The 19241-nt window shown below is 50.2% G+C and overlaps 2 protein-coding genes across 4 annotated transcripts; one reads left to right on the plus strand and one right to left on the minus strand.

The window, feature by feature from the left end:
- The first annotated feature begins 26 nt into the window (after positions 1 to 26).
- Positions 27 to 8614, plus strand: DDX27 (DEAD-box helicase 27). Of its 3 annotated transcripts, XM_077831984.1 has the most exons (21): positions 35 to 252; positions 328 to 459; positions 1478 to 1540; positions 1755 to 1911; positions 3001 to 3050; positions 3223 to 3309; positions 3583 to 3688; positions 3774 to 3947; positions 4334 to 4484; positions 4632 to 4731; positions 4858 to 4999; positions 5149 to 5302; positions 5407 to 5488; positions 5577 to 5754; positions 5882 to 5988; positions 6333 to 6435; positions 6572 to 6666; positions 6769 to 6889; positions 7406 to 7490; positions 8001 to 8075; positions 8385 to 8614. In XM_077831984.1, exons 1-21 carry the CDS (start codon positions 148 to 150, stop codon positions 8398 to 8400), a joined length of 2283 nt encoding a protein of 760 aa, XP_077688110.1. In that variant the 5' UTR covers positions 35 to 147; the 3' UTR covers positions 8401 to 8614. The 3 variants fall into 3 exon arrangements, 2 of the variants coding, with proteins under 2 accessions (XP_077688109.1, XP_077688110.1); XM_077831983.1 differs by having other exon boundaries at positions 34 to 459; XR_013347755.1 differs by lacking the exons at positions 8001 to 8075; positions 8385 to 8614 and having other exon boundaries at positions 27 to 459; positions 6752 to 6889.
- Positions 8615 to 14037: 5423 nt separating this feature from the next.
- Positions 14038 to 17627, minus strand: SNRPB (small nuclear ribonucleoprotein polypeptides B and B1). Its single transcript, XM_077832266.1, has 7 exons — positions 17523 to 17627; positions 17212 to 17363; positions 15967 to 16078; positions 15565 to 15717; positions 14976 to 15114; positions 14507 to 14632; positions 14038 to 14211 (listed from the first exon to the last, which is right to left on the minus strand). Exons 1-7 carry the CDS (start codon positions 17523 to 17525, stop codon positions 14174 to 14176), a joined length of 723 nt encoding a protein of 240 aa, XP_077688392.1. The 5' UTR covers positions 17526 to 17627; the 3' UTR covers positions 14038 to 14173.
- Between the last annotated feature and the right edge of the window lie 1614 nt (positions 17628 to 19241).

Genomic DNA, 19241 nt, shown 5'->3' on the forward strand with positions numbered 1-19241 from the left:
GCGACCGAGGCCGAGTGCCGCGTGCCTGCTGTGCCGGGACCTGGACGGGGGGCGTTCTCGGCGCGCGCCTGCTGAGCCGGAGCCGGGACCGGGACCGGGACCGGGACCGGGCCCGGGCCGCGGGTGGGGGCGTTCTCGGCGCGCGCCATGCTGCAGGCGCTCGGGCTCGTGGCCACGCTCGGGGAGGGGGACGCGGCGCCAGAGGAGCCCGAGTCCGGGGACTCGGCGGCGGAGGAGGAGGAGGAGGCGGAGGTGAGGGGCGGCCGGGCTGGGCCCCCGGAGCCAGGCCGCTGTCTGGGCCTTGCCTCACCCCCTTCTCGCCCGCAGGGGCCGCGGGGCCGGGGGCAGCAGAGACGCCGCGGCGGGGACTTCAGCGCCGGCTTCGTCTTCGCGGAGAAGGAGGCTCCGGGCGCGGCGAGCGGGGCTTGGGCGGAGGCGCTGCGCCAGCTCAGGGGCAAGGTGCGTGGCCGGGGGGGGGACCCGGACGCCCTGCCCGAGGGGGGGCGCGGGGCCCGGAGGGGGCCCGAGGGGGGGGGGGGGCGGACGCCCTGCCCGAGGGGGGGGGGGGGCCGGACGCCCTGCCGGCGGCCCCAACGCTCTGCGGGTCTTAAACGCGGCTAGTAGCGGCGCGTCTCGTGCCCCCCGCAGCCGGAACGCCCAGTGTGCGCGGGGCGAGCAGGCCGCGCCTCGGCTCTCTTCCGGAGCCTCGCTCCCCACTTGCACGGAACGTTTCCTTCGCCTTGCGTGGGGCGGTGGGGCGAATGGCGGGCGGCTCTGCTGATCGCTCTCTCTACGGTAAACGGCCTTGCACGTTTCCTTCCCCCCTCGGAGAATGCAGGGGATGGAGGTTGCGCTGGTCGAGTCTCCTGGAGTGCGTAGGGTCCTCTCGGAACCTTACCAGGCAGCTCGGTGCCGTGACCCGGGTCACTTAGGGCCCATTCCACCACCCACCTTTCTTTGTCTGGTAAACTGAATTAAAACTAATGGAGACGATCGATATATGCCCAAAACACCCAAGTCCCATACCCTGTTGTTTCACTCTGACTTTTTGTATTGCCCCAGACTTTAGTTTGAAAGGTCTCTGGGAGAGGGACCAAGTCTTCTCTCACTGCTCTGTCATGCACCTTGCAGACTTTTGGGACCTGCATATAAATGATCATGATCATGTTTTCCTATTCCCTTTGTTATTTGCCAGCATCGCTGTGTGCCAGAGCTGCTGCTGGGTGGCTCTTACAGATTCCCCCTTGTCATATAATGTCATATAATATCAGGGTTGGAAGGAACCTCAGGAGGTCATCTAGTCCAACTCTCTGCTCAAAGCAGGACCAATCCCCAGTTTTTGCCCCAGATCCCTAAATGGCCCCCTCAAGGATTGAACTCGCAACCCTAGGTTTAGCAGGCCAATGCTCAAACCACTGAGCTATCCCTACCCCTTCCTATCCTTCCTCTCCCTAACTGTCTGTCTTGCCCTGCCCAGAGAGCAGCAGCAACAACATTGGATGAGAAGATTGAAAAAGTGAGAAAAAAAAGGAAAACGCAGGTTAGTGGGATGTTCACTGATTGGTGGACAAAAGCTTTTAGCTCCTACCACCAACAACCCTTGGAAGGACCTCCCATTGTGGAGGGGAGAAGGGAACTTTGCCCTTCTTTCAATCCCCTTTTCCATAAGGAAACCTTTGGAAACTTCTGTTCAGAGGTTGGCTGGGATCTTTCTGACACGCTCCCCAGGCCATTGATCTCATGTCTTCTCTTAGGAAAGGGAAGCGAAACATGTTAAGATGAAAGGGGAAGACACCGAGATGGAGGAGGATAAAACCAAAGAGAAGGAAAGTGAGGAAGACAGTGGAGAGGAGGAAGAGGATGTAGAGTCCCAATATTCCTCAACTGATGAGAGTATCCTCACCAAAGCAGGTAATTACAAGTGTGGGGAAGGGCAGGAAGAAAGAAATTAGTCGGGGGCCATTGGCAGAGTGGAGAAGAGAATCTCATGAGAGAGAACTGGCACCAGTGGCGGCATGGAGGGTAGGTTGGAAGGGGAATGGGCAGGAATCTCCTTTATTTGGCATATATCCTCCCCGCTGGTCCCTGCAATATTGTTCTCCCAGATTTTGCTCTTGTCTAATTGGAGTCTCAGCTCCCAGTATTTCCATCAGAGATGTGTCCTTTCCATGGGGAAAGGAACTTGCTTGCCAACTGATTCCCCAGTTTGCATGGGAATCAGTTTCACAGGCCTCTCCATCAATGACTGACTGGGGGAAGATGCGGGGTAGAATTCTGGCAGGCACGCTGGGGTGCAGGAAACATAAGAACATAAAAATGGCCATGCTGGGTCAGACCAAAGGTCCATCCAGCCCAGTATCCTGTCTACTGACAGTGGCCAATACCAGGTCCCCCAGAGGGAGTAAACCTAACAGGTAATGATCAAGTTCTCTCTCCTGCCATCCATCTCTACCCTCTGACAAACAGAGGCTAGGGACACCATTCCTTACCCATCATGGCTAATAGCCATTAATGGACTTAACCTCCATGAATTTATCTATTTCTCTTTTAAACCCTGTTATAGTCCTAGCCTTCACAACCTCCTCAGGCAAGGAGTTCCACAGGTTGAATGTGAGCTGTGTGAAGAAAACTTCCTTTTATTTGTTTTAAATCTGCTGCCCATTAATTTCATTTGGTGGCCCCTAGTTCTTATATTATGGGAACAAGTAAATAACTTTTCCTTATTCACTTTCTCCACACCACTCATGATTTTATAGACCTCTGTCATATCCCCCCTTAGTCTCCTCTTTTCCATGCCTTGGTTGGGGTTGGGGCTTCCATGCCGGGGTTGGGGTTGAAGTTGCTCTTAGCTGATACCGAATGCTTAGCAAAAAGAAAAGGAGTACTTGTGACACCTTAGAGACTAACAAATTTATTTGAGCATAAGCTTTCATGAGCTACAGCTCACTTCATCAGATGCATTCAGTGGAAAATACTTAGCGTATCTCTCTTTCTTTTCAGATACCCTCAAGGTGAAGGAGCGAAAGAGACAGAAGAAAGTAGGAGAGATTGTGAGTGTCACTGGAGGGAAGGGCAGAATAACACTGAGCATTTCTCCAGCAAGCACCTTCCATCCCAAAGAACCCAGACCCACTTGACAAACGATAGTGTGTAGGATGGAGCCCAGAAGTGCAATGTGTGCTGGAAATTTTCAGCTCTTCCTCTTTGTTTTATTTCCTTCAGGAAACAGAGAGATTTTTCGAAGATGCATCTCAGTACGATGATAACTTGTCATTCCAGGACATGAACCTCTCACGCCCTCTACTAAAGGTATTAAGCTATCTGAGTCACTGCAGAAAGGATTGCAAGGAAGGGGGCAGGAGTTCACAGCCTCTCCCACGTGCTTTTGGGGAAGCTCCCAGCTACTCCAGTTGCAGCCTCTCCTAGCAGGAGACAGTGTAGGAAATGGGCATGAGCGCTAGCTTTGGGGGAATTAATGTTTTCTAGTGTAGAATAAGGTGAGATTTCCACTACACAGGTCGCATCTAGATTGAGATTTCCCTTTCTTTTATCTGATGCCTAACTATTCTGTTTCCTTGGCAGGCAATCACAGCCCTGGGCTTCAAGCAGCCAACCCCAATCCAGAAGGCCTGTATTCCCGTGGGTCTGCTGGGAAAGGATATTTGTGCTTGTGCTGCCACTGGGACAGGTAAGAGCCTGAATGAGGACTGAGATGCTATGGGAAGCATCATGTTTTCGAGGTGAACTAATTCTTGATGCCCTTTGTTCTGCAGGTAAAACTGCTGCATTCACCCTACCTGTACTGGAGCGCTTGATCTACAAACCTCGCCAGGCTCCAGTGACTCGGGTGCTGGTTCTGGTGCCAACCCGAGAGTTAGGCATTCAGGTGCACTCTGTCACCAAGCAGCTGGCCCAGTTCAGCAGCGTCACAACCTGCCTAGCTGTGGGTGAGTATGAGCCATGGGGCTGAGAGTTCAGTTCGCATGGACCATGCTATCCTCTTCCAAACTGCTCCAGGTAACCCCTAACTCTAAGGGATGGGGGCATAGAGAACCTGGCGTCCCATGATTAGAGCTGGTCAGGCTATAGGGCAGTTGTGCTCCTGTTCACAGCGTGTACACACACTGATGCTTTAACCTGGAGTGGTATCCTGTGCTTCTCCCATGACATCTGGGGATGGACCATATCTGCAATCAAGGGGTCTCTTTTGTATCTGATGTCTGAGGCACTCACTGAAAGGACTCTTCACCCCACAATGGATACAGGCCTGGGGGCTCTCTATCTCATCCTGCTCCAGGATCTCATGGTCCTTTCTGGGTTTTCACGATCACAGGGGGTTTGGATGTGAAGACTCAGGAGGCAGCTTTGCGCTCTGGGCCAGACATTCTCATTGCCACTCCTGGGCGCCTGATAGATCATCTCCATAACTGCCCCTCCTTCCACCTGAGCAGCATCGAGGTGCTGATCTTGGATGAGGCAGACAGGTAAGCTGGGTGGGTGGGTGGTGGAGAATGAGGCATTGGCTTCTAGCTTGCCCATTGCTGTGAGAGGAGAGTTTACCTGGTCTAGAACAGCAGCTGGTCAGGGTTGATGCTGTAGAAGACTCTGCTCAACCCTTCTCTCCTTTCTAGGATGTTGGATGAGTATTTTGAGGAACAGATGAAGGAGATAATTCGGCTGTGCTCCCACCACCGTCAGACCATGCTGTTCTCTGCCACCATGACAGATGAGGTAAGGATGGGGCCTATGCAGCCTGTTCGGAGGCATGTTCAGTTCAGATAGGAGGGTGGGGATGGAGGGTTTTGGCAGACTTCCCTTTTTCAGTGTAGTGACACTTCCCTTCCTTCATTTGGATAGGTAAAGGATTTGGCTGCTGTTTCCCTGAAGAATCCTGTCCGGATTTTTGTGAATAGCAACACGGATGTAGCCCCTTTCCTGCGGCAGGAATTTATCCGGGTCCGTCCCAACAGAGAAGGGGACAGAGAAGCTATCGTGTCAGGTGAGTAGAGCGGCATGGGAGGAGGAGTTGGGTGGGTGAGCCCTGGCAAGTGGCATGGGAAAGCTGGAAGCAGTGTTTTACTGCAAGGTAGCTTTGTGGGGACACCTGGAGTTGTCTCTGCTGCTTGCTGACAGGACTTTGTCTTTCAGCTCTGCTGACACGGACCTTCACAGACCACGTGATGCTTTTCACACAGACCAAGAAGCAGGCTCACCGCATGCACATCCTGCTGGGGCTGATGGGCCTGCAGGTGGGGGAGCTGCATGGGAACCTCTCTCAGACACAGCGGTTGGAGGCCCTCAGGTACTGGCATAGTGGGTAGCCCCGGAGGGGGAGAAGAGCGGCTTCTGCAGGAATTGTGGAGGGAGCCCATTGCTTGCATAACAGCTTGTATTCTCTGCGGTCAGGCGCTTTAAAGATGAGCAGATCGATGTACTGGTAGCTACGGACGTTGCGGCCCGAGGACTTGACATTGAGGGTGTCAAAACGGTAAGTGTGCGAGGCTCTGAGCCCTCTTGAGGTCCCATGAGTCTGGCACTGGCCTTGCTTCCCTGCTAATCCCATGTCTTCCCCACAGGTGATCAACTTCACCATGCCCAACACCACCAAGCACTATGTGCACCGGGTGGGGCGGACAGCACGGGCCGGTCGGGCTGGCCGCTCAGTCTCACTGGTGGGCGAGGAGGAGCGCAAGATGCTGAAGGAGATTGTGAAGACAGCCAAGATGCCAGTGAAGGCCAGAATCCTCCCCCAGGGTATGTGCCTTGCTAGGATGGGGTTACAGACAAGGAGCCCGGTGAGGATGGGAGGTGCTGAAGCGCAGACAATTCTCACAAAGACCATGTGTGTCTTTCTCTCTGCCCCCACTGGGTGCGTTTGCAGATGTGATCCTGAAATTCCGGGATAAGATTGGGAAGCTGGAGAAAGATGTGTATGCAGTGCTGCGTCTAGAGCGTGAAGAGCGTGAGATGCAGCAATCAGAGGCCCAGGTGAGGGTAGTGAGAGCTTGCTCCTACAGTCTGGGCTGGGTAGGGCACTGAGATATGGGAAACTCACTCCCCTGGGTGTGGGCTGGCTACTCTGGAGGATGGACAGGGCAAAGCCCCTAGCCCAGGATAGGGCATTATTGGTTGGGGAATGTGCCCCCAGTCACCTAGTGAAGGTGAGTAGGGGCTCTCGAGGCTCCATGCACTGTAATCCATACATACCAGGGGCTTCTATGCACTAACGCTGAGAGGGGGACCCAGTGAGGTGTGTGCCCTAGGTTCCCCAGACTGGGTAGCGGCCACTCTGCAGGTCCATGAGCTCCCCGTCTGCTTGGGCTGTCCCACAGATCAACATGGCAAAGAAGCGACTGGAGACAGGAGAACAGAAGGTAGAAGAGGGGCCTGAGCGGAGCTGGTTCCAGAGCCGAGAGGAGAGAAAGAAAGAGAAATGTGAGTCCTGGGAAGAGGGAGGCCTTTGGGTCTGGACCAATGGGCTAATTCGAATCATGCATCTCTGAATCGGGTCTGAAATTGCTCTCTGCTCTTGAACCTTCTGTATTCCCTCACCCCGTCTGTGTCTCACCAGTGGCTAAAGCCCTTCAGGAATTTGACTTGGCGTTGAGAGGAAAGAAGAAGAGGAAGACATTTATGCAGGATACTCAGAAAAAAGGCCAAATGACAGTGAGTGAGGGGATCCGAGAGGAGGCAGGGGCCTGGGTGGCTTGGTCTGCTCCCTCATGCAGGAGCATATTAGCTGTAAACTTAGATTTCTGTCTCTCCCAGCCAGAGCAGAGATCACAATTTGAAATCCTGAAGTCACAGATGTATGCAGAGCGCGTAGCAAAGAGGAACCGCCGAGCAAAGCGAGCTCGAGTTGTGCCCGAGGATGAGCCTCCCTCAGCAGGTAAGCGAAGAGCATCTGTTCTCCACAAAAACAGCTCAGAGAATGCTTTAGCTGATTTCCCAGTTGCAATGTGGCTGCTCCTTAGAGCTGCATGCTGCTTGTGAGAGCTGAGAGCACGTTTACTGCTGGGGTGCAGGAGGGTTTTGCTGCTAGCATTTATCGTAATGCTGATTGCATAGATGCCACTGGTGGCTGTGCTGTTGACAAACACCCAAATCAATAGAAAGTGACCTGGAAGATTGGAACAGTAGAGACTGCAGGCAGTGACGGGAGAGTCCATTTCCTGTCTATAAAATGGATGTTCCTAGTGCCCACACCGATCACTAGGAGGGCTGAGGCCAGTCTTTTTGTTCTGCATTTGTACACCATGTAGCACCATGGGGTTATGGTCCATGACTTGAGTTCCTAGGCGCTTTAGTAATGCAAATAATGTTGTGGACTGTGTGACCTTCGCAGGGATCCTGCTTCTGTACATCAAGCCTTGCTAATCGCTGGCTCTGTTGCTTGCTTTCCAAGGTCCCAAACGGAAGAAGCAATCATCTGTCTTCGATGAGGAGCTCACCAACACAAGCAGGAAGGCCCTAAAACAGTATCGTGCTGGGTAACTTGGCTCAGCATCACTGGGTTTGCACAGGCTGTGGTGGAGGCACTCTACTCCCTGCACAGCCGGGGAAATCTTCACCAGTGATACCTTCTGCAGGCAGTAGAGAGAGGCTCAGGCTTCATCTTGCTGCTTTGAAGGATAGTGGGGGCAAGGGAGAGTTATACAGGAATATCTTGTGAGGAGAGCAGAGGGTGTCCTGTCTGAGAGCACCTCTGTCACAGACCAGAGGTGCTGCTTCCATAAGGCCACTCAAGGTATTTGGGGCAGGAAGAGATCAGGTGGCATGAGTGGGGAAACCACGTCTTGCATGGGCTGGGGGCAATGCAGTGGGTGAGCAAAGGAATACTTTTCTCAGCTAAGACTGTCCTCCCAGTCAGCACCAGAAAAGTGCTGAATCATGGCAGGAAAGCACGAACCCAGTGGGCAACACATGAACTGAGCAGAGGGGTATAGAGTTTCCTATTTCAGGGAGCATGGCTATGTCTCACTGAGCTCTTTCTCGTGCAGCCCCTCCTTTGACGAGCAGAAGCGTTTGGGCTTAGCCCGACACAGGAAAGGAGGGAACTTCAAATCCAAATCCAGGTAAACAGCCTTATTACCTTTAAGACTTTTCTGTTGGCCTGGTTTGTCCCATTTCCTCCTTTAAGGGCCACAGCAGACAAGCACCCATGGTGCTAATGTTGATGCAAAGTCAGCCCTGTTCAGCCAGTGCTGCCAGCCCCATGCTTGGGAACACACATGGAGACTTGTGTTTTACTGGCACACTGGTGGGCTACTTCTGAGGAGGCTGGCATTGCCTTTGTCTAGGAGCTCATTTACCCCTATCCTGTCCCTTTATCACCAGTGCAGGCATTTGGACTGACTGGGACTTCCAATATTGTCTTTTTACAGGTATAAGAGGAAGTGACAGCAGCTCTTTGCCAGAAGGATTCCCTGGAAAATCTAACTGTAGGAGACTTTGTGCCTCTTCCAGAAAAACCCTGCTTTCCATTCTGTGTTTGCTAGAATAATGTAGCCTCTTAAGTGGCCTGAACTTACAATGTCTGTTAAATTCTTGGACTCAGTGTAAATGCACCAGCACCTGCTGAATTAGCACATAAAGGAAAACCATGTCTTCTGAAGTTGCAGCGAAGGATTGACTTCCTTATACTTTTGTAACATAGCCTGCTGCTCACTTAGCTGTGGCAATTGAGAAAACTAGACCATGGGAGATAGTACAAAACTGCCAGGATGGTTCTCACTTCTTTACGTCTTGAGCTGTACACCTACATCAGTGAGCAAGGAGGCAAGCATCGTACAATAAGTTCCAGCAGTTTTCACATAGTAACATTACAGGAACAGATGTAGTAAGCGGACAAATAGTTACTTAACTCTAGTCATCAACTTTCCTTGAAGAAGGGTGGCACCACTTGCTGATACTGCCAGGAAGTTAGTGGGAGAGAAAATAGAGGAGAAAGGGCTGTATCTACATCTAGCCCTTGGAATCCTGCTCTAAAACAGAGAAGAGTTGAACAGTCACAAGGAGTAGCAGTTTCTCTAGACCAAAGGTCTACTAGAGGTAGCACAGGCATGAGCACTGAGGGCATAGCCTGCCTCTCCCTTTGTGAGAAGGAAGTAGCCCTATGTTGTGCTATGCTGCAGGAACAAATATGCCTAGATTCAGACTATATTCACTCCAGCTATTTTCTTCCTTGCTGTCCTAATGCAATGGCTGTAGAAGGCTGCAGATGCTGGAAAAAATACTCTAGCACTAGTCCCAATACATATAAGCCACCACTCTGCCTGCTCCTACTGTATGAGGTCTTACTCAGTGCATTAGGCCTTGACAAGGGAGGGAGCTCCGTGATAGAGGAAACAGTTGACCTTGGTCTGGCAAGCTTACTAATACCCAGTTTAACAAAAGGACAGGTAGCAATTCTACAGTGGAGAGTACAGATGTGGGTCTCAATCAAAAACCTGACCAGAAGCTACAAATTAGGATGAACATGACTGGATTAGAACAGCTTGCTGCAGCACAGTCCAGAAAAGGTGAAATGTACTTAAACCAGGGGTGTCAAACTCATTTGGGAGAGAAGGCCAAGTTCCATTTTTAGTTGTCTATGTTGAGATGTAGACAGGGCCCTTTGTAGTGGCATAATGGGACAGATGCCAAACTATTATTTGCTGACTTCATAATTCAGCTGAGTCCCAGCTCCTGGAGTCTCCTACTTATAGCAAACACAGAGCTTGCTTTTATGTTTAAAAACTGAGCCATGTGTAACCAAACCAGTAATAGCTGCCTGAGGCTGCAGACATTTTGAAGAAAAGCTCTAAAAGGTGAATACTAGAATCCACTGTTCTAGGAGGCCTCTGGCAGGAGAAAGGACTGTAAGTGCAAATTCTGGGGGACTCCCACCTATTGGTTAACATCAGAGGAGCCATGCTGGGTCAGACTAGTGGTCCATCCAGCCAAGTATCCTGTCTTTCAACAATGGCCAATGCCAGGTACTTCAGAGGGAATGAAAAGAACGGGGCAACTATTGAGTGATGCATCCCCTGTTGTCTACTCCCAGTTTCTGGCATTTAGAGGGTAAGGTCACCAGAGCATAGGGTTGCATCCCTAACCATCCTGGCTAGTAGCTATGCAGAGACCTATCCTCCATGAACTTATCTAATTCTTTTTTTAACCTAGTTATACATTTGGTCTTCCAAGGTTCCCTGGAAATGAGTCCCACAGGTTGACTGTGTCTCGTGTGAAGAAGCACTTCCTTTTGTTCATTTTAAACCTGCTACCTATAAATTTCATTGGGCGATTCCTGGTTCTTGTGTTACATGAAGGGATAAATAACATTCCTAAGTCACTTTCTCTACTCCATTCATGATTTTATAGACCTCTATCATATACATCCAGTGGAGCACCCTTGTCCATGTTAGTTAACCCCCTCAAAGAATTCTAGTAGATTGAGGCATACATTTCCCTTTACAAAAGCTGTGTGGATTCTTCCTCAACAAATAATGTTTATCTACGCATCTGATAATTCTGTTCTTTACTATAGTTTCAACCAGTTTGCCTGGTACTGAAGTTAGGTTTACCAGCCTGTAATTGCCAGGATCCCCTCTGGAGCCTTTTTAAAAAAATTGGTTTCACATTAGCTAGCCTCTAGTCATCTGGCACAGAAGCTGAGTTAAATGAAGGTTACATACCACTGTTACTAGTTCTGTAATTTCATGTTTGAACTCCTTGGGGGCGGGGTCTCCATGCATGGGCCCTGCAACACCCATTGGCCAGGAACAGGGAATTGTGGCCAATTGGAGCTGCAGGGGAAATGCCTGGGGCAGGGGCCGGCAGTGTGTGGAGCCACCTCCCCCCACCACCACACCCCCTCAGAGCTGCTGCTGGACATGCTGGCCACTTCCCAGAGCAGGCAGGGAGACAGCCTTAGTCCTGCTGCACCACCACCTGGGAGCGACCTGAGGTAAACAGTGCCCAGCTGGAATCTGAACCCCAGCCCTGCACCCCAACCCCCTGTCCCAGGTTGGTGAAAGTAAGGGAGAGGGGGAGGATAAAGTGAGCTGGACAGAGCCTCAGGGAAGCAGCAGGGCAAGGGTGTTGGGTTTGTGTGATTGTTATTTCTACATTTTCTTTGAGGTAGATCCTGGGTTGCACTTAAATTCAAAAAGTGATCTTGTGCTTCAAAAGGTTAGAGACCACTACCCTACAGATTCTATAGTACTATTTGATTTTCAATATATTTAACTTGATGTTTTTTCACTTCTTGTGCCACTATTCCACCAGCACACCCTTCTGACATTCCTGTAATATTTTCTACCCTGCTATTACTTTGTCCCATGGATTATCATTGTTTTACCAAGTTTCTGTGATGCAGATTTTATCAATATCTTCACTGAATATCAGGCACTCAAGTTCACCCATCTTAGTATTTATACTTCTAGCATTTATATATAAGCATATGTACAATGAGAAATGGAGTACTTGTGGCACCTTAGAGACTAACCAATTTATTTGAGCATGAGCTTTCGTGAGCTATAGCTCACTTCATCAGATGCATACTGTGGAAACTGCAGCAGACTTTATATATACACAGAGAATATGAAACAATACCTCCTCCCACCCCACTGTCCTGCTGGTAATAGCTTATCTAAAGTGATCATCAAGTTGGGCCATTTCCAGCACAAATCCAGGTTTTCTCACCCTCCACCCCCCCACACAAATTCACTCTCCTGCTGGTGATAGCCCAATAGTACAATGTGTCACTTTTTGGCTGTCTGCCATTGTGATTTAGTTGAATGGTACCCTTGCATTTGCGTGTTTCTTTTCTGCTCCTACCTAAGGCTTATCAACTTTCATCCTCACCTCCTTATTAGGATATAGAGAATCCCCATTAATAGATCCTCTCCTAACCAATGTTTCTGCCCAAACCACATGCTCCTCTGTAAATGTCAGCTTTCCCCCAGCCCTTAGTTTAGAAGCTTATCTGCAATCTTTTTATTTTAGTTGCCAGCAATCTGGTTCCATTTTGGTTTGGTGGAACCCATCCTCCTTCTATAGTAGTGTTTCCGAGCCTGTGTGCATCTGACCCAAACAGGTGTGCTACAGAATTTTTTTTGAAGCAGTGTGAGAACAAAGTGAGCATGTTGCTTTCTGATTGGCTGTTTGCCTCACTGGCCCATCTCCGCCGCAGGTGGAACAACCAATCAGAGCTCCAATTCCCCTTTCTCCTGTATGAGCAACAGGTCAGCTCCCCTTCCTTCCTGCAAGAGGCCAAGGGAAGAGCCCTAGGAGCTGGAGGAGTAATGGTTGGGAACCATTGCTCTAGAGCAGGGGTAGTCAATAGACTGACTGTAGGCCAAATCCAGACTGCCATATGCTTTTGAATGGACCCTGAAATCTTTGTATTTACTCATTATTGTGATTATTATTTAATTTTCTCTGGAGTCTGGACCTTGACCAAAAATAGACTACTGCTGCTCTAGAGGCTTCTACTTTCCAAAAGATTCCCCAGTTCCTAATGAACCTAAACCCCCCTTCTCTACACCATTGTCTTAGCCAGGCAGTAACTGACAGCATATCAGAAAATGCTACCATGGAGGTCCTGGACTTCAATATTGTTCCTAGCTCCTTACATTTTGCTGCCAGGACCTCTCTCCTACCTTTCCTTATTTCATTGGTAACTATTTGTACTATGACTACTGGCTTCTCCCCAGCACTTCACATACGCCTGTCTAGATGTCTCAAGAGATCTGCAATGTTTGCAACCAGCAGGCAATTCACCATGTGATGCTCAGTCTCAGCACAAACCCAGCTGTCTACATTTCTAGTGATCAAGTCTCCCATTGCTATTACCTGGCTTTTTCTAATAAATGGGATTCCCTCCCCCAGGGAGGAATTTCAGTGTGAGGAGACACCCATGGCATCTGGAAGGAGGGTCCCAGCTACAAGATAATTTCCCTCTACTCTGATGTTCTCCTTCACCAAGACTTTCATCCTCTTCAATAGCACAGAGGCTGTCAGACTGGGGGTGGGACCACTGTGTGTCTAGGAAAGTCTCAGTTATGTGCCTCTGTCTCCCTTAACTCCTCCAGTTCAGTCACACTGGTCTCTAGAGCCTTTACATGGTCTCTGAGGGCTATGAGTTCCTTGCCCTAAATGGACACACGCCACCTGGCCACAAGGCAGGTAATCACACATGCTGTATTCACTGCAGTAAACAGAACAGTCCCCACTCTGCTGCTGGACTTCTGTGTGCATTCTTTTTACTCCTGGAACTTTTTTGGGGGGGTGGGAGAGAGTTTATTGGTCTAAGTTTAAAGAATGTTAATTAGGTGCATCTAGCTCTTACATTCTTTTGCAAAACTGTTAGCTAGCTCCTCTGCTCACTCAGGGCTCGTCTATACTACTCGCCAGCTCGGAAGGCAGCGATCGATCCAGCAGATGTGATAAATCGACTGCTGAGCGCTCTCCCATTGACTCTGGTACTCCACCAGAACGAGGAGCACAAGCAAAGTCGACGGGAGAGCATCAGCTGTTGACTTACTGCAGTAAAAAGACACCACGGTAAGTAGATCTAAGTACATAGACTTCAGCTACGCTATTTCACGTAGCTGAAGTTGTGTATCTTAGATCGACCCCGCGCGGTAGTGTAGACAAGCCCTTTGGAGTTGGCTCTTTAAATCCCTGCTCTCCCTGCGTAGCCCTGTCCCCTAGTTAAGGATTAATGGGTGCTAAAGGGAATAGAGATCAAAGCCTCGTTAAGAAGGTCTCAGCCTTGCCTAGCAGGCTGCTAGGCTCAGCAGATGGATCCCAAATCAGACCACACTACATACTTCAATCAGGCAGCAAGCACACAAACTCACTTCAATGGTCATGTAGTTACTCCTTCAGCTGGAGAACTTCCTTGCAAAACTCCCATTAGCTGCTCCTGTTGCTACTCCCTCAAGGACTGAAGGTAGCTCCTGCCACCACCATTTTAAGTGCTTTTCTACCTTCCACATAGAGCCTTGGGCCTCAAACCACCTGCAGGTGGAATAAAAGTAATCCCCAAGGGAGAATTTTCTAACTTTATTAAAAAGGGCAAATTTTACAGCCAGTAAATAGAAAAAAAATATACATAATGAATCCTAGGCCGTTCAGGGGGCAAAACAGAGCCCATTCACTTAACACAGTAACAGCACAGCATATCTTAAGGTCGTGGTGGGCGCATACCAGGGGGAGGGGGACCTGGAAGGAAAAGAACAAAGGCCATCAGTTGAAAAGTCTACAAAGAACAACAAAGCATCTGAAGCAAGGTCACGCAGAAAATGCTATTCAGCAACAGTGCAGTTCATTGCTTCAAAAGGCCTAGAGGCCCCTCTTGAGACACTGAATGGTTTTACAGGGCAGTTTCTCAGCTGTTCTAGCAGGGGGAACGTAGTTCTGCTCCACCATACTCTACTGAACTTTATACATTGTCACAGTCCCACACTTATCCAGAACTGGATACCACCCTTCCCACATACCAAGAAGGCTCACTCACCTCTCATCCCTGGGGGAGGCGGTCTCATCCCTGGGGGAGGCATTCCCATGGGTGCACCTCGGCCAGGTGGCATTCCCATGGGTGGACCCATGGGTGGTCTCATGCCAGGAGGTGGTCCCATCATTCCTGCAATGAAAGGAAGAGGACAAGTTTCAGAACTGGTACAGACACTTGCTACACCTAAGATAGGGATGAGCATTTCACTACAGATTGGCCTTATAATAAGTACTGAAGCGCAGACTCCCAACCCAAAGAGGAACAAACAACTGTCTCCAGCAGATTCTTTGCTTACTGTTTGCTACAGTTCCATGTTGAATGTAGCCACAACTCACTACTGGCTGGACCTCAGAGTAATCCTGCTTAATACCAATTCTTCATTGGGTTCAGATAAAGTCAAAAGTCATCATCAATCCAGCCACACCTTATGGTCCTCCTCTTGTCCTAGACCACAAGCAAAGCTGTTTTTTACCTGGAGGAGGTGCTCCTCTGCCCATTGGAGGGGGAGGACCACCACGGCCTGGTGTGTATTGGGTAGGAGCTCCAGCTATACTAGCTGTGGCTGCAGCAGCAGCAGCAGCAACTGTTCCACGGCCCTGAGGCGTCATCACCTGTGAACAGAAAGAAAATTCACAAATACTGCACAAAGTGTTGCTTTTATAGCAAATGGGACAATAAGAAGAAAGGTTTAACTTCATTTCTCATGCCTTAGGACTTTTACCCCATTTTCCATTTCATGTATGAGCCCTCATTACAAGACAGGGCTGCATACCCTTAACATACTACTGTGCAGGGAATTCAGTGTAGAATTATACTAAGTGGGTTTTATACAGGAAGCTGCACCTTTCCTTCAAACCGTTCCCTATCAGTGCATGAGCTACAGACATGCCGAGGAGTCTGCTATGCAACATGCTAGTCCCAGGACCCCAGTTCAATCTATTTTTGGATTGTTGTTGCCTCGCACAAACACTTGAACCACACAGAGCCAAGAGACTGAAATCTATTCAAAATACAGTAATCAAGAGTTAAGTCCTTTCTTCTACTGAACCACAGCATTTCACCTGTTGGGATGGTCCTCCCACTCCTCTGACAGGACCAGCTAACCCTGCTGGCGCCTGTGGCATGGGAGCACCAGCTGGCACTCCTCGTCCAGCTGCCCTCCCAACTCCAGGTCCTCCTGCAGCTCCAGCTAGAGGCACCCGGGCAATGCCAGTCTGAAACATAGGGAAATACAAGCAATCAGTGATTTCAGTTCAGCAAGATGTTTCAGACCCCCAAGCACTTCATCTCTAATGGGTGTGAGCTGCTACAGAACAAGTTAGACTTTGCACAGTGAAATTCCCTGGATCCAGACACAGGCTAGTGCCAGGAAAGAGTAGAGCTAATGACTAGCCATTTAAACCCCGTTGGCAATGGACACTGGATTTGTCTGACCCCTTTGGTTCTGCACCCATCCTCCTTACATCTTTTGGAGGTGGCCCCTCAACTGTCATAGACACCAGGTTCTCTCCTCGCAGCAATACCAGACCCAGGACCCGTTTCTCTTCCCGCTCTGGCTGCTTTGAATTCTTGGGTCTGAGAGAGAGAGAGAGACAGAGAGAGAGAAGTAAGTTTTTAGAGAAAAGTATTCCTCTGAACACCGCTGTTCAAGTCTGTGACAGATACCTCATCCCACTATTCCAAAACTGGTGATGTTCCCCCCAATCCCAAGAACACACCAAAGCTGTTACTGGAGAGAGGGTACAGACTCCATAAAATTGTTTCCCTTGCTTGTTTTACCTGCTTGAATCAGAAGTGTGGAAGATAACATGAATGCACACCTCCCGAAATCCATAGAGGTTATTAGAATTCTATCAACACAGCAACCAAACCAATTCACCCATGTTTTTCAAACTAACACTTAATGCTGCAGCCACTGCATTCTAACTCCTCCGCTAGAGCTGCAGGAATAAAGTGGGTATAGAGAAACATGGAAATAATCAGAACCAGAGGTGCGACCCTCATCTCAAAAACCACACCCACCAAGTCAACCAGCTTGCTGAGTCCATAACAGAAGCACCAGGTCATGAAGCAGGCAGATGATTCAGAAAGCAGAGATGAAGAGCTCTAATACAAGATCCAGTCAGTCCAACTTTCCAGGGCCAGGACAAGATTGTTACCTAGTGTACACTCGTCTAGTTGTAACCCACATTAGCAGAGTGATTGCTCCACTAGTGGCTAATCTAGAAGGATATAAATCTACTACAACTACTAGAGGCTCCTACTTTTAGGCTAGTAGGGATAACCTCCCATCCCTAGAAAGGCACAGACTCACCACAATAACATCAGTTACATAAGCATTCTATTTATTTTGAAGTGTGGAGCTCCCACCTAAACTAGATATAGCTCAAAGTCAGGATGTTTTTCCATATGTTCTGCTAAGTATTTTCAATGGAGCAGTGGGGAGAAACTGAGTTATAACCCCATTACCTACCCTAATAGGGCCCCTTCCATATTGGAGGTTACACCTTTCAGATATTCACAAACTATCGCTCAACCTCTGCCAGACAGCGGTGCTTAGCCCGTTCAGTCTTTCCCTGGAACACAATCCCACTCATTCTCATTTCGCTTTGTTACTCTTCCAAAATCCTTCAATGAGAATACACAGGACAGCCACCCATGTGATGCATTCTCTTCCCTCCGCCCACACCCTGACAACCCCTGCTCACTTGATCTTGCGGAACTCATCGCAATCACACAGGATCAGGTTCATGTGCTTGTCGAAGGCCTTGAAAGTGCCGATGAAGACACGTCCATCCTGCAGGATGCACCTCATGCGATAATCGATGTGTTGCAGCATCTTGCTGCTCTTCCCCACAGTCTACAAGAAGAGCCGCCGCGTTACACCCGGGGCCTGGCCCCCCCTCCTCCTGCCGCCGCGTTACACCCGGGGCCTGGCCCCCCCTCCTCCCGCCGCCGCGTTACACCCGGGGCCTGGCCCCCCCCTCCTCCCGCCGCCGCGTTACACGCGGGCCCTCACCATGGCTGCAGCTTTTCCAACACCAGCACCCCACCAATTTCTCCCGCCGCAGCCTCGCCGACCGCCTGCTCACAGCGGAAAAGTCACCTGACCCGGAAGTGTCCGTGCGATAACTGTGCCCCCATACTTCCGGTCCCTCCCTGCTGTTTGGACCAGACCGGAAGTGCCGGCACAGCCCGCGCACAAAGTGTTCCCCCTTCCCTCCGGCCGCGGGGACCGGAGGTGTTTCCGGTGGGGTTTCACGGAAAAGAACGGGGACGGTGGTGCTGCTGCCCGCGCACCGAGCGATTGTTCGCCGCCCGCCACAGCCTGTTCCCTCCCTGGCCCCTCCTGCGCCGGCCCGAGCCTCGCCAGCCGCGGGGGCCGGGGTCTCGAGGGCAAGCCCGGGGGCGGGGTGAAAGGGTCGTTTATTACTGGACGCTGGCGGTGCCTGAGCAACCCTGGCGCTTCCCTCACCGGGCCTGCCCCAGGCAAAGGCCGCGAGGGACACGGCCTGCAGACAGGTGACGGGTGGTTTTGGGAGCGGCCAGATCGTCTAGCTTTAGTGTTTAGGTTAAACATGCTGCATTTGCCTGCCCGCCCCATACACACAATCCAGTCCCCTGGCCTTCCCTCATCTAGGGTTCTGCTGCTTCCCGCGGGTTTCACCTCTGCTCTCTGGAAGGATGGCTAGAATCATAGAATATCAGGGTTGGAAGGGACCCCTGAAGGTCATCTAGTCCAACCCCCTGCTCGAAGCAGGACCAATTCCCAGTTAAATCATCCCAGCCAGGGCTTTGTCAAGCCTGACCTTAAAAACTTCCAAGGAAGGAGATTCCACCACCTCCCTAGGCAACGCATTCCAGTGTTTCACCACCCTCTTAGTGAAAAAGTTTTTCCTAATATCCAATCTAAACCTCCCCCACTGCAACTTGAAGCCATTACTCCTCGTTCTATCATCTGCTACCATTGAGAACAGTCTAGAGCCATCCTCTTTGGAACCCCCTTTCAGGTAGTTGAAAGCAGCTATCAAATCCCCCCTCATTCTTCTCTTCTGCAGGCTAAACAATCCCAGCTCCCTCAGCCTCTCCTCATAAGTCATGTGTTCTAGACCCCTAATCATTTTTGTTGCCCTTCGCTGGACTCTCTCCAATTTATCCACATCCTTCTTGTAGTGTGGGGCCCAAAACTGGACACAGTACTCCAGATGAGGCCTCACCAATGTCGAATAGAGGGGGACGATCACGTCCCTCGATCTGCTCGCTATGCCCCTACTTATACATCCCAAAATGCCATTGGCCTTCTTGGCAACAAGGGCACACTGCTGACTCATATCCAGCTTCTCATCCACTGTCACCCCTAGGTCCTTTTCCGCAGAACTGCTGCCTAGCCATTCGGTCCCTAGTCTGTAGCGGTGCATTGGATTCTTCCGTCCTAAGTGCAGGACCCTGCACTTATCCTTATTGAACCTCATCAGATTTCTTTTGGCCCAATCCTCCAATTTGAGTGCTGACCTAGACAGGTAGGTGCCCTACTAAGCTATTTTCTTGTAGGCATCACAGCAGAAGCTAAAGGAACTAGGGAACACAGAGATACCTAGTCACAAAAAGAAAAGGAGGACTTGTGGCACCTTAGAGACTAATAAATTTATTTGAGCGTAAGCTTTCGTGAGCTACAGCTCACTTCATCGGATGCCTTCAGTCGTGAGCTGTAGCTCACAAAAGCTTACGCTCAAATAAA

This window comes from Eretmochelys imbricata, chromosome 13, assembly GCF_965152235.1.
Source record: "Eretmochelys imbricata isolate rEreImb1 chromosome 13, rEreImb1.hap1, whole genome shotgun sequence".
NCBI lineage: Eukaryota > Metazoa > Chordata > Testudines > Cheloniidae > Eretmochelys > Eretmochelys imbricata.

Excerpts from the sequence above, each read along its gene's own strand:
- DDX27 (XM_077831983.1), top strand. The coding sequence starts at position 148 with ATGCTGCAGGCGCTCGGGCTCGTGGCCACGCTCGGGGAGGGGGACGCG. Across the intron at positions 3,948-4,333 it reads CACAACCTGCCTAGCTGTGG|GGGGTTTGGATGTGAAGACT; the intron begins GTGAGTATGAGC and ends TCACGATCACAG. Across the intron at positions 5,755-5,881 it reads GGCCAGAATCCTCCCCCAGG|ATGTGATCCTGAAATTCCGG; the intron begins GTATGTGCCTTG and ends GTGCGTTTGCAG.
- SNRPB (XM_077832266.1), bottom strand. Across the intron at positions 16,079-17,211 it reads GATGAGTTCCGCAAGATCAA|ACCCAAGAATTCAAAGCAGC; the intron begins GTGAGCAGGGGT and ends TCTCTCTCTCAG. Across the intron at positions 14,212-14,506 it reads GCCTCCCCCAGGGATGAGAG|GTCCCCCTCCCCCTGGTATG; the intron begins GTGAGTGAGCCT and ends TTTTCCTTCCAG.